This window comes from Plasmodium relictum (assembly GCF_900005765.1).
Source record: "Plasmodium relictum strain SGS1 genome assembly, chromosome: 13".
NCBI lineage: Eukaryota > Apicomplexa > Aconoidasida > Haemosporida > Plasmodiidae > Plasmodium > Plasmodium relictum.
Window position 1 is genome coordinate 691,696 of NC_041691.1, and position 19,295 is coordinate 710,990.

A 19,295-nucleotide genomic window follows, 5' to 3' on the forward strand; every position below is an offset into this window, starting at 1 on the left:
CTTTATTTATTTTTTTGCTTTAGTTGGTAAGAGAAAATATATACATATAATAAAACAAACATTAAATGTAAAGAAAAAATTTTCAAGGATAAATTTTGTTAAATATAAAATTTGATATTGTATTTGATTTGTTTGAAGCATGAAAAAAAAAAAATCTCAGACAAAGTTTAGGAAAAATTAACCAATGAAATGTTTAAACAATAAATAAATTTGAAAATGAAATTATATTTAATAATATTGAATTACATAATTTTTGGTAAAACAAAATTAAGTTTAAAAAAATTATATGAAATATATATTATACATAACTTTACGAAGGTTTTATAAAATGTATATATATATTTTATTTTTTACAGATTTTTCAAAATGTGATCAAAGAGAGAAAATATCTCATAATGAAGGTACATAAGAAATTTATAAAATTACTTTAAATAAATATATATATATATATGAATGTGTATTTTAAATTTATAAACATGCCAATATATATAATATTTTACAATTTATTTAATCTCATTTTTTAGTTGTAGAAGGAATAGGTGTTTCTGAACAAGCTTTAAAGAAACTACAAGAATTAAAAAAAATAGAATTAGATCTTTTAATTGATATTGCTGATAAAGATATTCATCATAATGATATATATTCAAAATATCATTGTATATCAAGTGATTTTATTTCATTTAGCAAAAATTATGAAATGAGTAATTATAATAATATATATATTTCTACAAATACACATATATATAAAGATAAAAAAATTGAATAAAGCATATATATTTAAATTTTATGAATACACGCTTTAAAAAAATAATTCAAACAATTTATGAAAAAAAATAAATTATAAATAATACACCATAATACAATAAATTGCTTGTATAAATATTTAAATTATCTAAAACATTTATGTTTATGATAATATATTTTTCTGATAAATCATAAGAAAATAGCTAATATTAAGTAATTATACCTTATTTTATTTTATTATTTTTTTTTTTTTAGATTCTGAAAATAACAATAATGAACAAAATAGAGAGAGTGAATCCATTTCTAAAGTTCAAAGTGAGAAATCAACAAGTTTTTTTAATAAAGTATCTTCATTTTTGGGAATTTTTGATTACAACAATAAAAATAAAATTCCTTCAAATAAAATTGATGTGGAAAAGTATAAGAAAAAGGAGAAACGAAATGATAATATATATAAAGAAGAAAACAATGTAATCATTCAAAAAAAATCTAATTCATATATGCAGTTGAATGGATTTAATTTAGCAGGAGTAGTTCCGCTTTTCGGAAGCAAAGATTCTCCAAAGGAAAATGTGCAAATTGGAAACTTTGGATCTTTTTTTTTTATTTTTGGAAAAAGTAATACAGATTATCCTTGGGCTTGTGCATGTGATCCTAGACAACTAAAAGAATATAAAGAAAAAAAAAGAAATTTTGTTCTATGTAATAACGAAATAGATATGTCTATACAAAACTCTGATTTAATATGCAATTTTAACAATTCTTTTAATTTTTATTTATCTTATATTCTTATTTTTCTTATTATACTTATATATATCTAAGAGATCATATCTTATTATTTCATATGCACAAATATTTTTATGTATAAGTTATTTTATTTTTTTTTTTTTTACTAAATCATTTATTACAAATATTTATATGTTCATTTCTTTTTATTAATATACATAAACATGCAAAGAATACATATGTCTGTTAAGAACAATTTTTTATATTTATAATTTTTATATTATCTAAAATAAAAAAAAAATTAAATAAAGAAAAGAAAACATTTTATAATTACTCTTATAAACTAACTATAAATTATTAATATATTTTTTTTTTTATACTTTATATTTAATTATTTTTAATAATAATCAAAAGTTTATAAAGGCATAATACATATACTTCTATTTTTTATTAAAATATATTTAATGGAAAAATATTATTTTCTTCTTTTTAAAATATTATAATATATATTTTTTTTTTTTAATAAAAGAATAAAGTACATAATAAAGTAAAATAAATTGGCATGTATTTAAATAAAAAAACAATTGTTAAATTACACAAAACTTGGTTGTATTTCTCTTTTTTTCACTAATATATATATATTTATGTATATTATTTTTTTTTTTACCTTTTTTTTAATATATTAAGCAAATAAACGAACACTTGCTTAAATGAATTTAGAATAAAATATATATTTTTTATAATGAAATATCATTTAAATTTTTTTTTTTTTTTTTTTATTGTAGATTATAAAAATAAATTATCTTAAAAGTTTTCATTAAAAATAATTATTTTTCATGAGTTTTAAGAATATTAGTTCTATTTTAAAATGAAAAAGAAAATAAATAAGAATTTTTATTTTTTTTTTACAATTATAAAATATATTTATTTATTTTTTTTTTTTTTAATTTATTTTAATCATTTAATCCATTTTTATCTGACTTTTAATATTCCTGCAGCAATAAGTTTCTGTAAACCATTGAAAATTTTAGGATCTTTTAAATATTCAGAGATGGAATTAGGATTTTCATTTAATCTTTGTAGTATTATTTGAAATTGTGGGTCAGATATAATTTGTTGAATTTCTGGATCAGACATGGATTTTTTAAATTGTTCCTCATCAACTTTTTCTGATTTAGACATTTCATCAATTTTATAAACACATCTCTGATATCCTTCCATACATTCTTTATTATTAGGATCAATTTCCAACCCTTTATTATATGCCTGCAAAGCTTTATAATAATCTTTCATAAAAAAGTGTAAATTTCCTTTCCTACTATATGCCTTAACAAACTTTGGATCTAATTCTATAGCTTTCATAACATCTTCTAATGCTGATGGATATTCTATTAATTTGGTTAAAGCTGCTGCTCTATTGGAATATAATTTTGCATCATTTGGATTTCTTCTGATTGCTTCGTCATATTCTTTCTTAGCATTTGGAAAGTCGTTATTTTTAAAATATTCATTACCTTTATTTTTATGTTCTTCTGCTTTAACTGGATCTATATATGCCTCCTTTTCTTCTTTTTCTTTTTTTCTCTCTAATTCTTTTAAAGCATTTCTGGTTACTCTGTTATTATCTTCTACTAGTGATTTTTGATATGCTTCTATTGCTTTATCATAATTTTTCATATTGACATAGCAAATTGCTAGTCTGTTATATAACTTTGCTACTTGATTAAAATCTGCTTTAAAATTGTATCTATTTTCAATAGCATATAAACATGTTTCAATCGATTTTTCATAATTTTTCATTTCAATATACACAGCTGCTTTATTATAATAGTACATGATATCATTAGGGTTTACTTTAATAGCCTCATCATATTCTTTTAAAGCTTCTTCAAATTTTTTTTGTTTATATAACTCATTTCCTTTTAATTTATGTTCTTCACCAAGTATTTCTTCAGGAGATCTATTTTTTTTTCTTTCTTCTTCTTCTTTTCTTTTTCTTTCTTTTTCTCTTTCTTCTTCTTCTTTTTTTCTTTGTCTTTCTCTTTCTGCTTCACCTGAATCTTCATTAAATTTTATACCAAAAAATTTTTCTACTCCTTCACTAATTTTTTTATTACAAGATGACAGTATTAAACGTATATTCATAGGATTACTATTAATTTTTTTTATTGTATCTAAAAGTTCATTAGGATAATTCGCATTTTCCTGTTTGTATGATTTCAATGTTTCATCATTATCTATTAAATTATTTATATGATTAATGAATTCCATATTTTCTAATAATTTTTCTTGTCTTACTTTTTCTAAACCATCTTTTAAAGATTTATTATTTGGATCTATTTTTAACCCTTCTAAGTAAGTTTTTTCTGAATTTTCTAATTGCCTTAAACCATGTTCTGCACATCCTTTTCTAATATATCCTTTTGGCCAATCTTTTTTTAAACTTATGCATTTATTTGCATTTTCTAATGCTTCATAAAATCTTCCTAAACTTGAATAAGCACCAGATAAATTTGAATAAAGTACATGATCGGATGGATCATTTTTTATTGCTTCAGAAAAATGTTTTACTGAATCTTCAAATTTTCCTTCTTGAAAACATTTATTTCCTAATTCTTTTAATCGTTGTGCTTCTTCTTTGTTTATCATTTTTTAAAATATGTATGTATATATATGTATATATATATTACTTTCACTTTTTTTTTTTAAATTATTATTAATTTAATCCTATATATACTCTAATAATTTTTTATTTATTCAATATGAATTCTTTTAAGTATATTATTAATTTGATTTTATATAAGTTAATTAATTATTAAATATAAGATTTTTTTTTAAAATATGTAATTTCAATAAGATATTTAATTTGTTTATTATTCCTTTTTAATTAGCAATTAATTTGAATTTATTAATGTATAATTTTCTGTAAATATAATTTATTCACCAAATTTTTAATATTGTTTAAAATATTTAAATTATTTAATTTATAGGTATCCTTTTTTTTTTAAATTATGTTGTTATATATAATATTTTATAAAATTAGTTCATTTAAATAATATATTTTTTTAAAATATAAGAGATTTATTATTTCTTTAATGTGGATATTTTTAAAAATAATAATCTGTTTTTCTTTTTTTTTAGTACAATTTTTTTTTTTGTATCGTGTAATATTTATTTTTTTGTAAAGAATATGATTGTTTTAATGAATAGCAAACATCAAAGATATATTGTACCTAAAATTCTTTTAATGTAAATGATTTTATTATGCAAAAATTTTTTTTGGAAGTCATTTATTTCTATTTTTTTTTTTTCAACATATATATGCGTTTATTTTTTTTTCGAATTTTTTATATTTTTATTTATGTAAATATTTTTTTAAAATAAATATATTTTTATTGATGTATCTATTTTTTTTTTTTTTAGATTGTTGATATCTAAAATATTTTAAGTTTAATTTTTTAAAGTGATATTTTTTTTTCATTTTTAATAAAATAATTAGTCCCCTTTTTTTATATATAAATTACACTTGTAGCGCAATTGAAAATTTTTATTTTTCCTAGATGCAGGCTGGAACTAATATAAAATAAAATTAACTTTAATAAAAATAAAAAATAATTATATATTATAGATGAAATATTTTTATGTTATATGATAATATTTTTTATCAAGGATTTTATATATTTTTATTTTTTTTTAATTTGTAAGTGGGATAAAAGAAGGAAATGTTTTTGCAATACGTAAAATATCGTGATATTGTTCCTTTATTTTTACATTAGCTTGGATTCGTTAAATAAAATGTTATCATATGAAATTTTCATCCTAAGAAAAAAAAATAGAATAAAAGAATATTATACATATATTTTTTTAAAGGAGTAAACATAGATTATTACATTCCTTTATCCATTTCGTTAAATTGTTTATAATAAATATTAGATATCTTAAACGAAAATACAGTATTTTTCTTATTTAAATTCTGTTTCAACCTTTTTTTTTTTATTACTAAAATTCTGAATTTAAAAAAAAGTATTTTAACATTATTTACCTCGTTTTATATTTTTTTTTATAAGATTTATAATAGTTTAGTTTTTGTTTATTTCAATTCTTATTACATTTTTTTATTATTCATAAAAAACAAGTATTTGTTGTTAGATCTAAAATATTGACTAAAATTGTTATTAATTATATTTAACATTCTTGTATCATTTCAAAGTATTGTTACAATCATTAAATATAGTTTTACAAATATATTTTTTTTAATTTATGAACTAAATACATTTAGTTGTAAATATATATTACTCTAATTGCAATTAGTTCAATGATAATAACATTTAGAAAGTTACTTTCGTGTTTTTAAAAAAGTACATAATTTTTCTTATCATTTTTTTCTAATACGTTAAAGAGCTAAAAATTATAAGTTTTTTTTTTTTTTTCCAAACTCATTTGAAATAATAAATATGAATTTAAAAATAAAAAGCGTTTTTTTCCATATTATCTTTTAAAAGAATCGAAGTATTAAGGGGCATATCATTTTTATTGATTTTTTTATATAAAATACTTTTTATTTAAAAAATGTAAAAGATGTGTATTCATTGTATATTTTACATATTTTATATTGTATCATTTAATATTTTTATTTGTAAATATAAATTTTTAGATATAACTTATTCAGAAGTAATTGTTTCATAAAATGAATGAATGTATATCTCATAATTCACAAGCCTTTATAGAAAAATGTGAAAATATATGCTTAACATTTTTCTCTTAGGAGAGAAAAAATACAAAAAAAATTTTAAATTTATATCATAAATAACTAACATTTTATTATTTTTCTTTACATAATTTTTCATATAGTTTTGTCTATAAAGAACTTTTTAATAACTCAATTTTTAACTATAATATCGTCTTGGACTTTGCATTTTCAAGACTGACTCAAAATGTGTAAAGCGTGCAAATGTAAAAAATAAAATACAATATATAAAATGAAATAAAATAAAAAAAAAATAAAATTAAATGTATTAAAAAAAAAAAAATATATAAATATAAATTTATTAAAAAAAATAAGAAAAAACAAAAATATTATACATATACTTCAGAATTTCCTTTTTTAAAAATAATGAAAAATAAAAAAAGCATCTGAATTTTTAATATTTAATAAAAATTTTCAAATAAAAAAATTTTTAAGTTTCATTTTTCATCAAAAATCCAAATAATCTTTATATTTACATAAAATATAGCTTATATATAATAGAATAATTTTTAATGTGCATAAAATAAAGTATAAGAAATAAAAAAAAAAATGTATATAATTAAATACACATATAATTTTTTTTAAACATTTTTTTTTAATATTAATATAATATTGTTTTCATTTTACATATTTTAGAAGCATAAAAGTAACAAAGTATTGGATGTGCTTAACACACACATACAAATTACATTCACCTAAAACTAAATATTTTACGGAAAATATTATTGTGTAAACGAAAATTATTTTTATAAGTTTTAAATATATCATATTCAAATAAAAGAGAAAAATACTAAAAATAATAAATAATTTCACAAAAGAAAATATTTGAAATATAAATAATTACAATGGCAGATAAATTAACTGAAGAACAAATTTCTGAATTTAAAGAAGCTTTTAGCTTATTCGACAAAGATGGCGATGGAAGTAAATAAAAAAAAAAAAATAAATGAAACAGAAAAATAATAAAATTTTATAAAGAATTCAATGAAAACTTACCATATATATCTAAATATGAAAACTTATGAAATATATATATATATATATATATATATATATTAAAAATTAGAATATAAAAAATTTCATAAATTTATATAATGTATGCAAAATATAAAAAATAAATTATGAACTGTTAATAAATAATAATGATTATATGAATAAAAAAAAAGAAAAAAAATATTTCTTCTATTGTTAATAAATTATTTTCATATAATAAAATAAAAATGTTCTTAACCGTTGATATAATTTTTTTTTCTTTTTTTATATATATATAGCTATAACAACAAAAGAATTAGGAACAGTTATGAGGTCTTTGGGACAAAACCCAACTGAAGCAGAATTACAAGATATGATAAATGAAATTGATACAGATGGAAATGGAACAATTGACTTCCCCGAATTTTTAACTTTGATGGCAAGAAAAATGAAAGATACTGATACAGAAGAAGAACTAATTGAAGCATTTAGAGTTTTTGATAGAGATGGAGATGGATATATAAGTGCAGATGAATTAAGACACGTAATGACAAATCTAGGAGAAAAATTAACAAATGAAGAAGTAGATGAAATGATAAGAGAAGCCGACATTGATGGTGATGGACAAATTAATTATGAAGAATTTGTTAAAATGATGATAGCAAAATAATTTTTTAATATTTTATAAATTTATAGAAAAAAAAATATAATTTCATAAAAAGGTTACTATATATATATATATATATATATTATATCTTCTTTTTTTTTTTATTATTAATTTTATATATTTTAGTCTTATTACCAAAATTTTCTTCTATATTTCTTATATGAAATAAATCTAATTCCTTATTACTTAGAAAAAATGAAAATAAAATATTTTATAATATATAAAAAGTTGTAGCATCTTGTTATTGTCTTTATTTGTGACTATATATATGCATGGAAACATATGTTTTACTGCATCTTAAATAATGTTTTGAGTAAAATCTTATTTTTTTTTATTATACTCATTGATTAGCTTTTTTTTTTTTTTTTTTTTTGGAGTATTTAAAACAAATAAATAAAAATAAATTTATAAAATGCAAATATTAAAAAAAATTTAAAGAAAAAGAATATCTTTAATTAAAGTGAATTTTTTATTTTAAAATTTTTTGAATTTAAAAAAAAAAAAATAAGAATAAAAATAAATTAAATTATAAGACACATGTAAAATAAAAATGACAAATAAAATAATAATAATAAATATAATAATTTCAAATTTTAATTTAAAATATTTTTTTTTTATTTTTAATAAAATTTCTTGTACTTATAATTAATAATATTTGTTACAATTTTTCATTATTAATGATAACTTTTACATTTTTATAAATCTTTTAGAAATAAATATATATATGTAAATGATTTATATTGTTTCCTTTAGTAGTCAAACTATTCAGTTACTTCCCCCCCCTTCCATAACAAAATTAATAGTTCATACTATGTAATAATTAATATGGTTTATTTTATTATATTTTTTCAGTTAAATGTATATTTTCTTAATATATATAGCAGTTCTTTTTTATAAATTTAATTTGTGATATTCTATAAACCAACTAATATAATCTAAAAAATTGTTATTTTTTATTTGTATTTGAATTTCTTGAAAGAACGCATTATAAATATAAAGATTATGATACATTAATATTACGTTAGCTGTCAGTTCTTGGCATTTTAATAAATGATGTATATACGATTTCGTCTCTTTCCTTGGTGAATCGCTTGTTATAGTAGAATAGTCAAAATTATATATAGGGTCATTTAAATCTATAATGAACTTTTCACTATTTTTAAGGTTAATAAGATTAATATCATGCGATTTGTTACTATATTTTGATTCTTCTATTTTAATATTCATACTTATAGCTTTTCCATTTCTTGCTAAATAATAAGGAAAATTTGATTCTACAATATCAATCCCATTGAAAATGCTATGCAAAATTTCTATTGGGTTTCCTATATTTAATTGTATAAATTTTAATTTATCTTCTGGTAATACATTTAAAATATTTTTTATACAACTGGTTCTAATTTCGTTTGATTCATCATAACCTATTCCACTTAATAAATATCCATCTAAAATATCGTTGTATTTATTTAATGTTTCTTTAATTAAATTATGTATATTAATTGTTGATGGAACAGATAAAATACATAAAGAATTATTCAATGATTTTTCTTTCAATATTTTTATTTTTTCTAAAAATTCATCCATTAAGCTTATTATTCTTATTTTTTTTTTTTTCCCTACTTCTTCATTTATTCTTATTTCTTCTGAAGGAATGCAAAAAATGTCGGGTTCAAAAATTTCTATACATTTCAAAAAATCATCAATGGAAAATACTACTGTAGAGCTATTATATTTTAAAGTTATGTATTTATTTATATTTATAGAAAAATCATTTATTAAAACATTTCTAATATTCATATATCTATAGCTATTATCAAAGTCGCAAAAATTATGTAAATAAAATTTCGATCCATTGCTTTTATTTTTAAAAAATTCTTTTGCTTTTTCTAAAACATCTAATTGATTATATACTTCAAATAATGGGCAATTTAATATAACTTTCTTTTCTATTTTTCTTAACAATTCCATATTTAAAAATTCTGGTAGTAGATCATTAGTTAGTATAGTACTAACGGGTGTTTCAATGTCCTTTATTTTTTTTATGTGATATTTAATTCCATCTTTCATTTTTAAAAATGTAATAAAGTAATATAAGATATAAGTAAAAATTAAAAAAAGAAGTGAAATTAGTATGCTTCATATGATATTAATAAAATGTAATTCTTAAAAAAAAAGCTTTTTTTAAAAAAAAACTTTTTAATTATAAAAATTTTAAAATGAAATTGTCAATGAATACAAAAATAAAAAAAACACAAACAAATGATTTAAAACAAAAAAAAAAAAAAAAATTATAATGAAGTTATTCCATATACTAATTATAATGAAAAAGATCAAATAAATTTATGATAAAATTATTAAAATAATATCTTTGATATTATTTAAGGAATATATAAAATTTGTATTCATGTTTCATGTAAAAAATGTTTATGTATATAATTAAAACTTACAAATAAACATATTTATTATTTATATATCTGAATTTTTTTAAAATTCTAAATATATTCAAAATAATGAAATACAAAATGCAATTTGAATAAAAAAGGAGAAATTATATATTTATATATATATATATATATTTAAAATTAAATAAAATAACAACAGTGTTTAATTTCTTTCTTTTTTACAACATAACTTATTGTAAAATGAATGAAATATCAATTAATAATTTAAATTATAATTATTATGATAGAATAAAAAATACAAGTACTAAGGCACTTGCAAATATAAATTTGTCATTTCAAAGAGGAATGAGAATTTTAGTATGTGGGAAAAATGGAGCTGGAAAAAGTACATTATTAAGTATTATAGCTGGAAAAAAAGTTATAATTAATTAGCCAAATGAAAATAATGCTATTACTATTTTATTTATTTATACGGAATTTTTCTTTATACCAAAATAAATGTTAATGAAATATTATTTTGTTATATTTTTTATATTTGTTTATATATAAATTTTTTTTATAGTTGATAAAAGAAGAAGAAGTTTTAGTTTTTAATAAACCTGCATTCCATGATACTACACTATCAAATAAAATAGGATTTGTAGGAGAATGGTGGAGTGATGGTAAAAGAAATATATATATTAATTAAAAAAAAAGAGAAAAGATTAAAAATAAAAGAATATTTTTTCTTTTTCTTTTTTTTCTTTTTTAGAATATATATTGAACATCACAATAAAAGATTTATTTTCTCAATATAGAAATTCGAAAAGATATAAAAATTTATTAAAATTATTTGAAATCGATGAAAATAAACTTATAACAAGTATTTCAAAAGGAGAGAAGAAAAAAGTTCAAATTTTAGCTAATATAATTAAAAGGAAAGACATTTATATTTTTGATGAAGTAACTGAATCATTAGATTTAGTATCTCGAAAACTATTACTAGAGTAATTATATATAAATCTCTATATACATATATATCTCTATATACATATATATAAATTTTTTAATATATTTAGATTTTTAAAAAAGGAATGTATTAGATATAATTGTATTATAATTTATTCTACCCATATCTTTGACCATATGGAAAAATGGTGTAGTCATATATTATATCTTTCAAATGGATATGTTGCTCATTTTTCAGATATAAATTCAGTTATAAAGTAAGATTAAAAAAAAATAAATATATAAATAAATAAAACATATATTATTGTATATAATTTTTATTTAATTTTCTTAATTCTTTTTTTTTTTTTTTTGTTTTACTTTTTTAGTGATAACAGTTATGTATCATTAGCTGAATATATTTTTAATAAAATGCTCATGGAACTAAAGGAAAAGGAAAATATTAATGATTTAGATGGTGAGTTTTCATTAAATATAATTTATATATATTTCTTATATTCAATATTTTTAAAATCTATTTGTAAAAAAAAAAAAATTTTTTTTGTTACAGATTTACTTTTAATTGATTCTGAATAAACTTAGAATAATTAATTTGAAGAAAATAAAACCTTTTTTTTTTATATTTCAATTTTAGTAATTAATATTAATGAGATATATTTTTTATGAAAGAATATAAATAGCAAGTAAAAAAAGTTTATATGCAAATAAGGTTATAAATAAAAACGTTAAGGTATTATATATACCTTTTTGAAATTAGAAATTAAAAAAAAAATGATTTGATTTTAGTTATATTTTATAGGAATTTTTTTTTATAATTTATTATTTTATTGATATCTAAATTTTTTATTACTTTTTTTATTTGTATTTAAAATTATAATTTTACTTTTATGCTATATGTCTTTTTCAAATTTTATAAAAAAAAAAATTCTTATAAAATATTCATTTTTATAAAAAAAAAAAAAAAAATTAAAATAACAATGAGTAAAAGAACATATATTAATATATTAAAATGTAAATGAATATATATGAAATCAACTTATCATTGAGTATACATATTTAATACATTAATAGAATTTTTTTTTTTATTTTATATAAATTTATTCATGAGAAAAAAACAGTATACATTTTAAATATAAGTTACACTTCAAAAAAAAAAAAAAAATATAAGATAAATTTAAAAAAAATTATTTATAATTGTTCTTAAAACATTAAAGTCCATATCTGAAAAGGAAATAGCTGTATGTTCCTTTAAAAAAAAAAATAATTCTATTAAATTTATTTTGTATATAACACAAAAAAAAAATAATAAAAAAATATTTGAGAAATTATAATAAGAAGGGTTTTTTAAAAAGGAATAATTCTGATTCTGTTGATTGTTTAAAATAAAAAAATAAATTTTTTTCTCATAATTGGAATTCATTTTAAGTTTCAGTTGAATATTGATAAAGAAGAAAAGAAAAAAATAAGAAAGATTCTTCAAATAATTTTTATAAATTTTTATTTTTGAAATTTTATAAAAATTATTAAAAACCAACTTGTATTTTTTCAACGGAAAACTTAAATATTTGAAGAATATTTTTTTTGTATTCTTGTTTTTTTTATAAAATAATCTTTTCTTAAAATATAAGTTTTGGACTTTTATAATTCTGCTATCTAATTGATTTAAGAAGTCTAAATCTTGAAAAATAGAAGAAAAATAGAAAATTGTTTGTTTATTAAAATTATTTACAAATAAAAATTCTTTAATTCTCTCATCTATCTTAAAAATAAAATAAAAATTATAAACCTTAACTACATTGTACTTTACTAGACTATTTAAAATTTGATTAACGAGTTTTATTGGAAAATAAATATTTGATGAATTATGGGATTTAAATAAATTTATTGAAAAATTATCAAAATTGTTCTCATCAACTAAGCAACTATTAAAATTATATTTATTAAAAGAATAAATTTTCTTTTGTATATAAAAAATGAAATATTTAAACTTTTTTTTTATAGAATAACAACATTCAAAATTCTTTTTTTTTTTCTTTTTTATATTTAACAATATGTTATACTTTTCATTATATAAAAAACTGTTATTAATTAAATATGCTTCCTTGTTTTTCATATCATATTTAGGTTTTTCTCTTTTTTTATAATACGTGTAAGATATATTTTTACTGAATTTCTTTAATTTCTTTAATATTTTACTTTCTGCAACTAATTTTATCATATAATAATTACAGAGAATTTTCGATTGACTATAAATATAATTCAAATTTTTTCTTTTCTTTAACTTAAATTGAAAAAAATAATTCAAAAATTCTTTTACTTTTTTAAACTGATTATTAATTGTTCTATCAATAATTTTATCTAATATGTTTTTTTTTTCATATATTTTTATGTATAAAAAATTATATGCATTCATTAAACTTTTATTAGTAATTATCTCATATAATAAAGTTCCCAATATCCAAACATCACTTTTATATATTTTTTCTTTTCTTTTTTGAAATTTATATTTTTTCTTTAACTTTTTCATTATCATAATTCTTATTTTTGTTACGTATTTATTAAATGAAAATAAAGACACACTATTCAAAAAGATATATTTTTTTCTTTTACATACTTTATTTCTAAAAATTGTTAATGTATTATTTCTATTGACCTTTTTGTAATTCTTATAATTAGGAATAATAGATGTTTTACTTCTTTTTTGATTAATATTTTGTACATTTTTATTCATTAACTCAGGTGATGCTAATATTTCGTTGCCTCTGTTTTTTCTAAAAAAAACAAAATTTTTATTATTAAAAAAAAATTTACTTTCACCAAAATCATTTATAACAATTGAAGGTACATAGGTTATTTTGTAGTTTTTACTAAACCTTTTATTCCTTTTAGAAATGAGTTTCTTAAAAAAATATTTTTTTTTAATCTTTTGTATAGAAAATAAATTTTTATAAAAACACAATATTTTAATATTATTACATTTTTTGTAATGAAAGAATTCATTGATATAATTATTATTATAAATTAATAATGGAACTTTTTTTTTAGAATTTATTAGTATGTTATAGGCGTTAATATCAAAATGCGTAATTCCTCTGTTGTGTATATTTATAATTTGCTCAAGAATTTGATTAAAAATACTTAAAATAAATATTATATATTGAAAATTATTCAATTTTATACAACTAATCTTTATTAATAAATGATAATAAAAATTTCTAATGTTTTTATTATAGATATTTCCTTTAAAAAAGTATGTTTTTTTTTTTTTTTGTAATTTCTTCAGAATTTCCTTTTTTTTTAATTGTAAAAATAATGTTTTTTTTGAAGAAAATGACAACTCTTTAGTTTTAATTTTCTTTTTTTTTTTTAAATAATTATTGTGTAAAACATTCATAAATTTTTTTAAATTGTTATCATAGTATTTCATTAGTATGTAATAGGAGAAATCATTATCATTTTTTATTATTCCGTATTCGTATATTTGACATATATTATTATTTTTATATTGAAATTTCAATAAACATTTTATTTCATTATAGATATTTTTGAAAACATAATTTTCGTTAACATCTTTTTCTATATTTATTAACTTAATAATAAATGGATAATTTTGAAAAATTGAATAAGAACATATGTATATATTTCCATAAGAACCATCTTTAATTTTTTTGAAAAATTTAAATAATTTGGGACTTTTGGCTATAGATAAGTTATATAATATATTGAATTGTGTATTATTTTTTACATATTGTTTTATTCTATTTATTAATTTATTATTTTTCTTATGATTTAAGTAGGACTGCACAATTCTCATAATATTCAAATCTTCTGGATTATTAAACTTATAAAAGGAAAAGTAATTATTTAATATTTTTAAGTAATTTTCTAATAAAATATTTATTTTTTGATTTCTTTTAATTATTTTTTTTTCTATTTTTTTATTTATATTTTTATATTCATCGTAATAATTTTCATTAAAATAAAAATCATTCATGTCTTTTTTGTTGTGGGATATTATTAAAGAAAAAATTAATATAATAACATAATTAATAATATCATCATCCTTAGTAATTTTTTTTTTATTTGATTCGTTTTGGATATTAAAAAATTTTAATGATGATGAATCTCTTATTTTTTTTACAAAAATATTATGCTTCTTTCTTCTGTCATATTTATATGCATATGTACATTTATTATTTTTGTAATTTTCTTTAAAATAATCATTTTTCGTCAAATATAATTTCCTTTTTGAAGAATGGAAAAAATTTGAATTACTAGATTTAGATGAATTATTGAATCTTTCAAATATAAGGGATCTATTTGATTTGCTAGAATGATAAGATGAAACTCTTGAACTTTTTTTAATTAAACAACTTGAAGAATTACAAATATTTTTTAATGGTAAAGGAGGAATAAATATTTTCTTTCTTTTGTTATTATTATATTTAGAGTTCCCATTGAAATATGGTGTAGTATTATGCATATCTAAAACTTCACTATTCTTTTTTTTAATTTTAATTTTTCTTGTATGTAGATTATTTTGTCTATTACTAAAGTTAAGACTATTTAACTTTAAATTTGTATAATTTTTTTTTTTTTTATCCATCATATAATTTATGTAATATAACATAAATTCTAAAATTTTCATTTTATAAAAATAATATTCTAATGTAAAGTTTTTTTGTAATGACAAAAGTGTAAGTATTTTTAAAAAAATTTTTTTACATTTTAAAGCTTTTTTTGATTTCCTTAAATAACACATAATAACATAAAATAAGAAATATTTACTTACCATATGTATGTAAAAATCATTTTTAAGATAATACCTCTGGTAATAAAATATTCTACAAAACAACGGTTCATTTAATATTAAAAAATTATTTCTATAAAAAATATTTTTCTTCTTAAAAAATTTTAATTTTCCTGCTAAAATAAGGAATTCTAAATATATTTTATAATACTTATATAATAAAATAAATTTTTTTTTATTATTAAAAATAGCATCGTTTATAATATGCATAGATGATTTAAGTGAAATAAAATTTTCTCTTCTTTTTCTTTTATTATTTAAAATAAAAAAGGTTTCAAAATAAAAAAATATTCTTTTTTTTAAAAAAATAGATACAATTTGATTTTCAATCAACAGAATTATATTTTTTGTTTTCAGTTGGTAAATTCCCTTTTTTGTGTATTCCTTTTTTTTCAATTCTTTTAAAATGCAATTCCTTTTTGAAGAAAAAATATCACTACTATAATATTTTTTAATTGATCTTAAAAAAATTAATAAAAAATTTATTAAAATAATTTTTATATTTCTTATTTTTTTAGTATAACGAAAAAATATACAGGAAAATCTGATTACACTTATACTTTTTATAATTCTATAAATACATAAAAAGAAATTACTCTCATAAAATATATTTTTATTTTTTTTACGTAGAATATTGCTAAATCTTCTTTTCTTAATCATAAGATAATTTATTTCCCTTTTTATATGCAAAATACCATATTTGTTAAAAATTATAATTTTAAATAATATATAAGTTTTTTTAGCATCTTCCTTATATTTCAATAAGCTATTATATAATAAATATACATATGATATAATAATATTAATTATTAAATATATAAATAATAAGCATATTTCTATAGAATTTTTTCTGTTCATGTCTATAAAATGCAAAGGAGCAAATATCATATTACTTTTTTTGCTTTTCATGTATATATTTTTAATATTTTCCTGAAAGGAAATGACACTATAATGAGTTAATTTTCTATCTAACATTCTATAAGAAGACAACTTGAGGTATTCCAAAAATTTTAAAACTTTAAAAAATAATCTTTGATAATTATTTATAAAATTTTTTAAAATTAACAAATATTTCGTAATTTCTTGAAATTTTTTGTTTTTAATATTAAAAACAATATCTCTTATTTTATAACAAAAGTTTATGATAAATTTCTTTTTTTTTATTAGTTTAATTATTAAATCAATTATGCAATTTTCTTTAATGTTGTTATTTTCATTTTTGTGTGTTCGTACTTTTATTTCTCTAAATTTTTTTTTGCTGTTTAAAAAAAAAAATGGTAGTTTCTTTTTTTTATTTAATTCATATAAATTTATGTTTTTTTTTGTATAAAATATCATATTATTAATAATAAATTTATTTTGACACGAGTAATGATTGCCATTTTCATTAAATATAAAATTAAGATAATTGCATTTTCTAAAAATAAAATTAATAAAAAGACTTTTTAATTTTTTATCATAGTTGTATTTAATAGTATTTTCTTTTTTTAAAAAATTATCTACTTTCTTTTTTATGTAACAGTATTTTTTAAATATGCTTTTAGTATCGTATTTACATAATATATTTTTTCTAAAGTTAAATAAAGATATCTTATGATTAATATTTTCTGTAATAATTCTATTATTACCTACATGGAATGTGATTTTTTTTTTTTTATTTATACAAAATCTTTTCTTATAATTCTTCTTTTTTAGTAAATATAAAAATTTACGTTTCTTAGAATATAAGACTATTTTTATTAATAAGATAGAAAAATTACTTGATAAATTAAACAGAAATAATAAAACATTATCCTTTTTTATTATATTCCACATATTAACTATACTTACCCTCATATTTATAATATTATTAATACTTTTTAAAATGCAGAAATAAGTTATAAGACAAAATCTTAAATCATTTTTTTTTAACTTAGAATAATCAAGTTTATTAAGTAGATAATTACTTATAATTTTATATTCATTGTGAATAATTAAATCATTTTTCTTATTATTTATAAATGATAAAATGCTATAAAAAAAATTTTTGCATTTTATAAATATTTCTTTATAATTATTATTTTTAAGAAAATTTTTTTTTTTAATGAAGATTCTTGTTTTATGAACTTGAATTTTTTTTTTTTTTAATATAGAAAAATTCAGATTTTTACAAGTAGTCTCTCTTTTTTTTGCGAGAAATTTTTTTAAATAAAGAAATGGATTATATTTATAAATATATAAAATAGTTAAAAAGCTGCTAAAATCCTTCTTAAATTTCTTATTAGTAGGTATATCTTGTATTTTTTTACTTAGTTGTAATACAAGTTTTATCTTATTTTCATGAATGTTCTTTATATTTTTTTTGTTTGCATATTCCTTTAAAATTTTCCGAATATTTTTTTTTTCCTTATCAAAGGAAGCATCATTTTCTTTATGAAAGTTGTTATTTTTATCATTATAAAAATGACAATTATCCTTTAAGTACAAGAAGTAAATGCTTTCTCTACTCAAATTATTGTTATACTTTAGTATATCACAAGCATGTTTATAAATAATATTATAAATATATATTAAATACCTCTTTATTAATATATATTTAATCAAATTTTCTGCAGGTATGTAATATTGATTAAATGAATTTTTCAAAAAAGTGTATTTCAATTTTTTATATTTTTTTAGATATAAGCTTTTACTTACAAATATAAAGAGTTCATAAACGCATTTAATTAGAAATCTATTTAAAAGAAAAGACACTTTCCTAAAACTATTTTTATTCTTTAAAAGAACTACAAAAATAATTTTAATTATAAATAAATATTTGCTTACATTTTTAAAACTTTTTTTTTTTTTTATTATATTCTTTCTTAAAAAAAGATGTATAATTTTATTTAAAGAGTATGTTTTGTTATGCCTTATTTTTTTATTAATATATATGTTTATAAATTTATCATTAAATAAATTACTTTCCTTTTCGATTTTAGAATTATCCTTTATGTATTTTTCATAATTTGTATTAATAATATTATTATTCATATTTCTATTTTATTTTGCGAAATACATGTACTTTCCCCCTATGCAAAATTAAGGTTTAACAAAAATTTATCATTAAATCTTAGACTTTTTTTTTTTTTAATTATCTCATACATTCTATTATACTAAATAATTTACAATTTCTGTATATATATTTGAAAAAATTAATCTTTTTTAGTTCAATTAATGTAATTTATATTCTAATATTTTTTTGTAAATTATAATTAACTTTTTTAGGTTATTGATGAATATGTGCAAATATTTTTTAAT

General features: G+C 17.0%; 6 protein-coding genes across 6 annotated transcripts; 3 read left to right on the forward strand and 3 right to left on the reverse strand.

Annotated features, from left to right (window-relative positions):
- Nucleotides 1–216: 216 nt before the first annotated feature.
- On the forward strand, nucleotides 217–1,565 carry PRELSG_1316700 (conserved Plasmodium protein, unknown function; the record flags this gene model as incomplete). The annotated part of the gene is made up of 4 exons (XM_028678695.1): nucleotides 217–256; nucleotides 357–401; nucleotides 525–701; nucleotides 1,000–1,565. The coding sequence occupies 4 exons, from the start codon at nucleotides 217–219 to the stop codon at nucleotides 1,563–1,565; spliced, it is 828 nt and encodes a 275-aa protein (XP_028535815.1).
- Nucleotides 1,566–2,442: 877 nt separating this feature from the next.
- On the reverse strand, nucleotides 2,443–4,119 carry HOP (Hsp70/Hsp90 organizing protein, putative; the record flags this gene model as incomplete). Its single annotated transcript, XM_028678696.1, has 1 exon — nucleotides 2,443–4,119. One exon carries the CDS (start codon nucleotides 4,117–4,119, stop codon nucleotides 2,443–2,445), a length of 1,677 nt encoding a protein of 558 aa, XP_028535816.1.
- Nucleotides 4,120–7,062: 2,943 nt separating this feature from the next.
- On the forward strand, nucleotides 7,063–7,859 carry CAM (calmodulin, putative; the record flags this gene model as incomplete). The annotated part of the gene is made up of 2 exons (XM_028678697.1): nucleotides 7,063–7,141; nucleotides 7,489–7,859. 2 exons carry the CDS (start codon nucleotides 7,063–7,065, stop codon nucleotides 7,857–7,859), a joined length of 450 nt encoding a protein of 149 aa, XP_028535817.1.
- An 888-nt stretch (nucleotides 7,860–8,747) lies between these two features.
- PRELSG_1317000 (queuine tRNA-ribosyltransferase, putative) lies at nucleotides 8,748–9,923 on the reverse strand (the record flags this gene model as incomplete). The annotated part of the gene is made up of 1 exon (XM_028678698.1): nucleotides 8,748–9,923. One exon carries the CDS (start codon nucleotides 9,921–9,923, stop codon nucleotides 8,748–8,750), a length of 1,176 nt encoding a protein of 391 aa, XP_028535818.1.
- Nucleotides 9,924–10,498: 575 nt separating this feature from the next.
- CAF16 (CCR4-associated factor 16, putative) lies at nucleotides 10,499–11,782 on the forward strand (the record flags this gene model as incomplete). Its single annotated transcript, XM_028678699.1, has 6 exons — nucleotides 10,499–10,675; nucleotides 10,821–10,920; nucleotides 11,010–11,244; nucleotides 11,317–11,463; nucleotides 11,575–11,663; nucleotides 11,757–11,782. 6 exons carry the CDS (start codon nucleotides 10,499–10,501, stop codon nucleotides 11,780–11,782), a joined length of 774 nt encoding a protein of 257 aa, XP_028535819.1.
- Nucleotides 11,783–12,380: 598 nt separating this feature from the next.
- On the reverse strand, nucleotides 12,381–19,028 carry PRELSG_1317200 (protein kinase, putative; the record flags this gene model as incomplete). The annotated part of the gene is made up of 1 exon (XM_028678700.1): nucleotides 12,381–19,028. The coding sequence occupies one exon, from the start codon at nucleotides 19,026–19,028 to the stop codon at nucleotides 12,381–12,383; it is 6,648 nt and encodes a 2,215-aa protein (XP_028535820.1).
- Nucleotides 19,029–19,295: the final 267 nt, after the last annotated feature.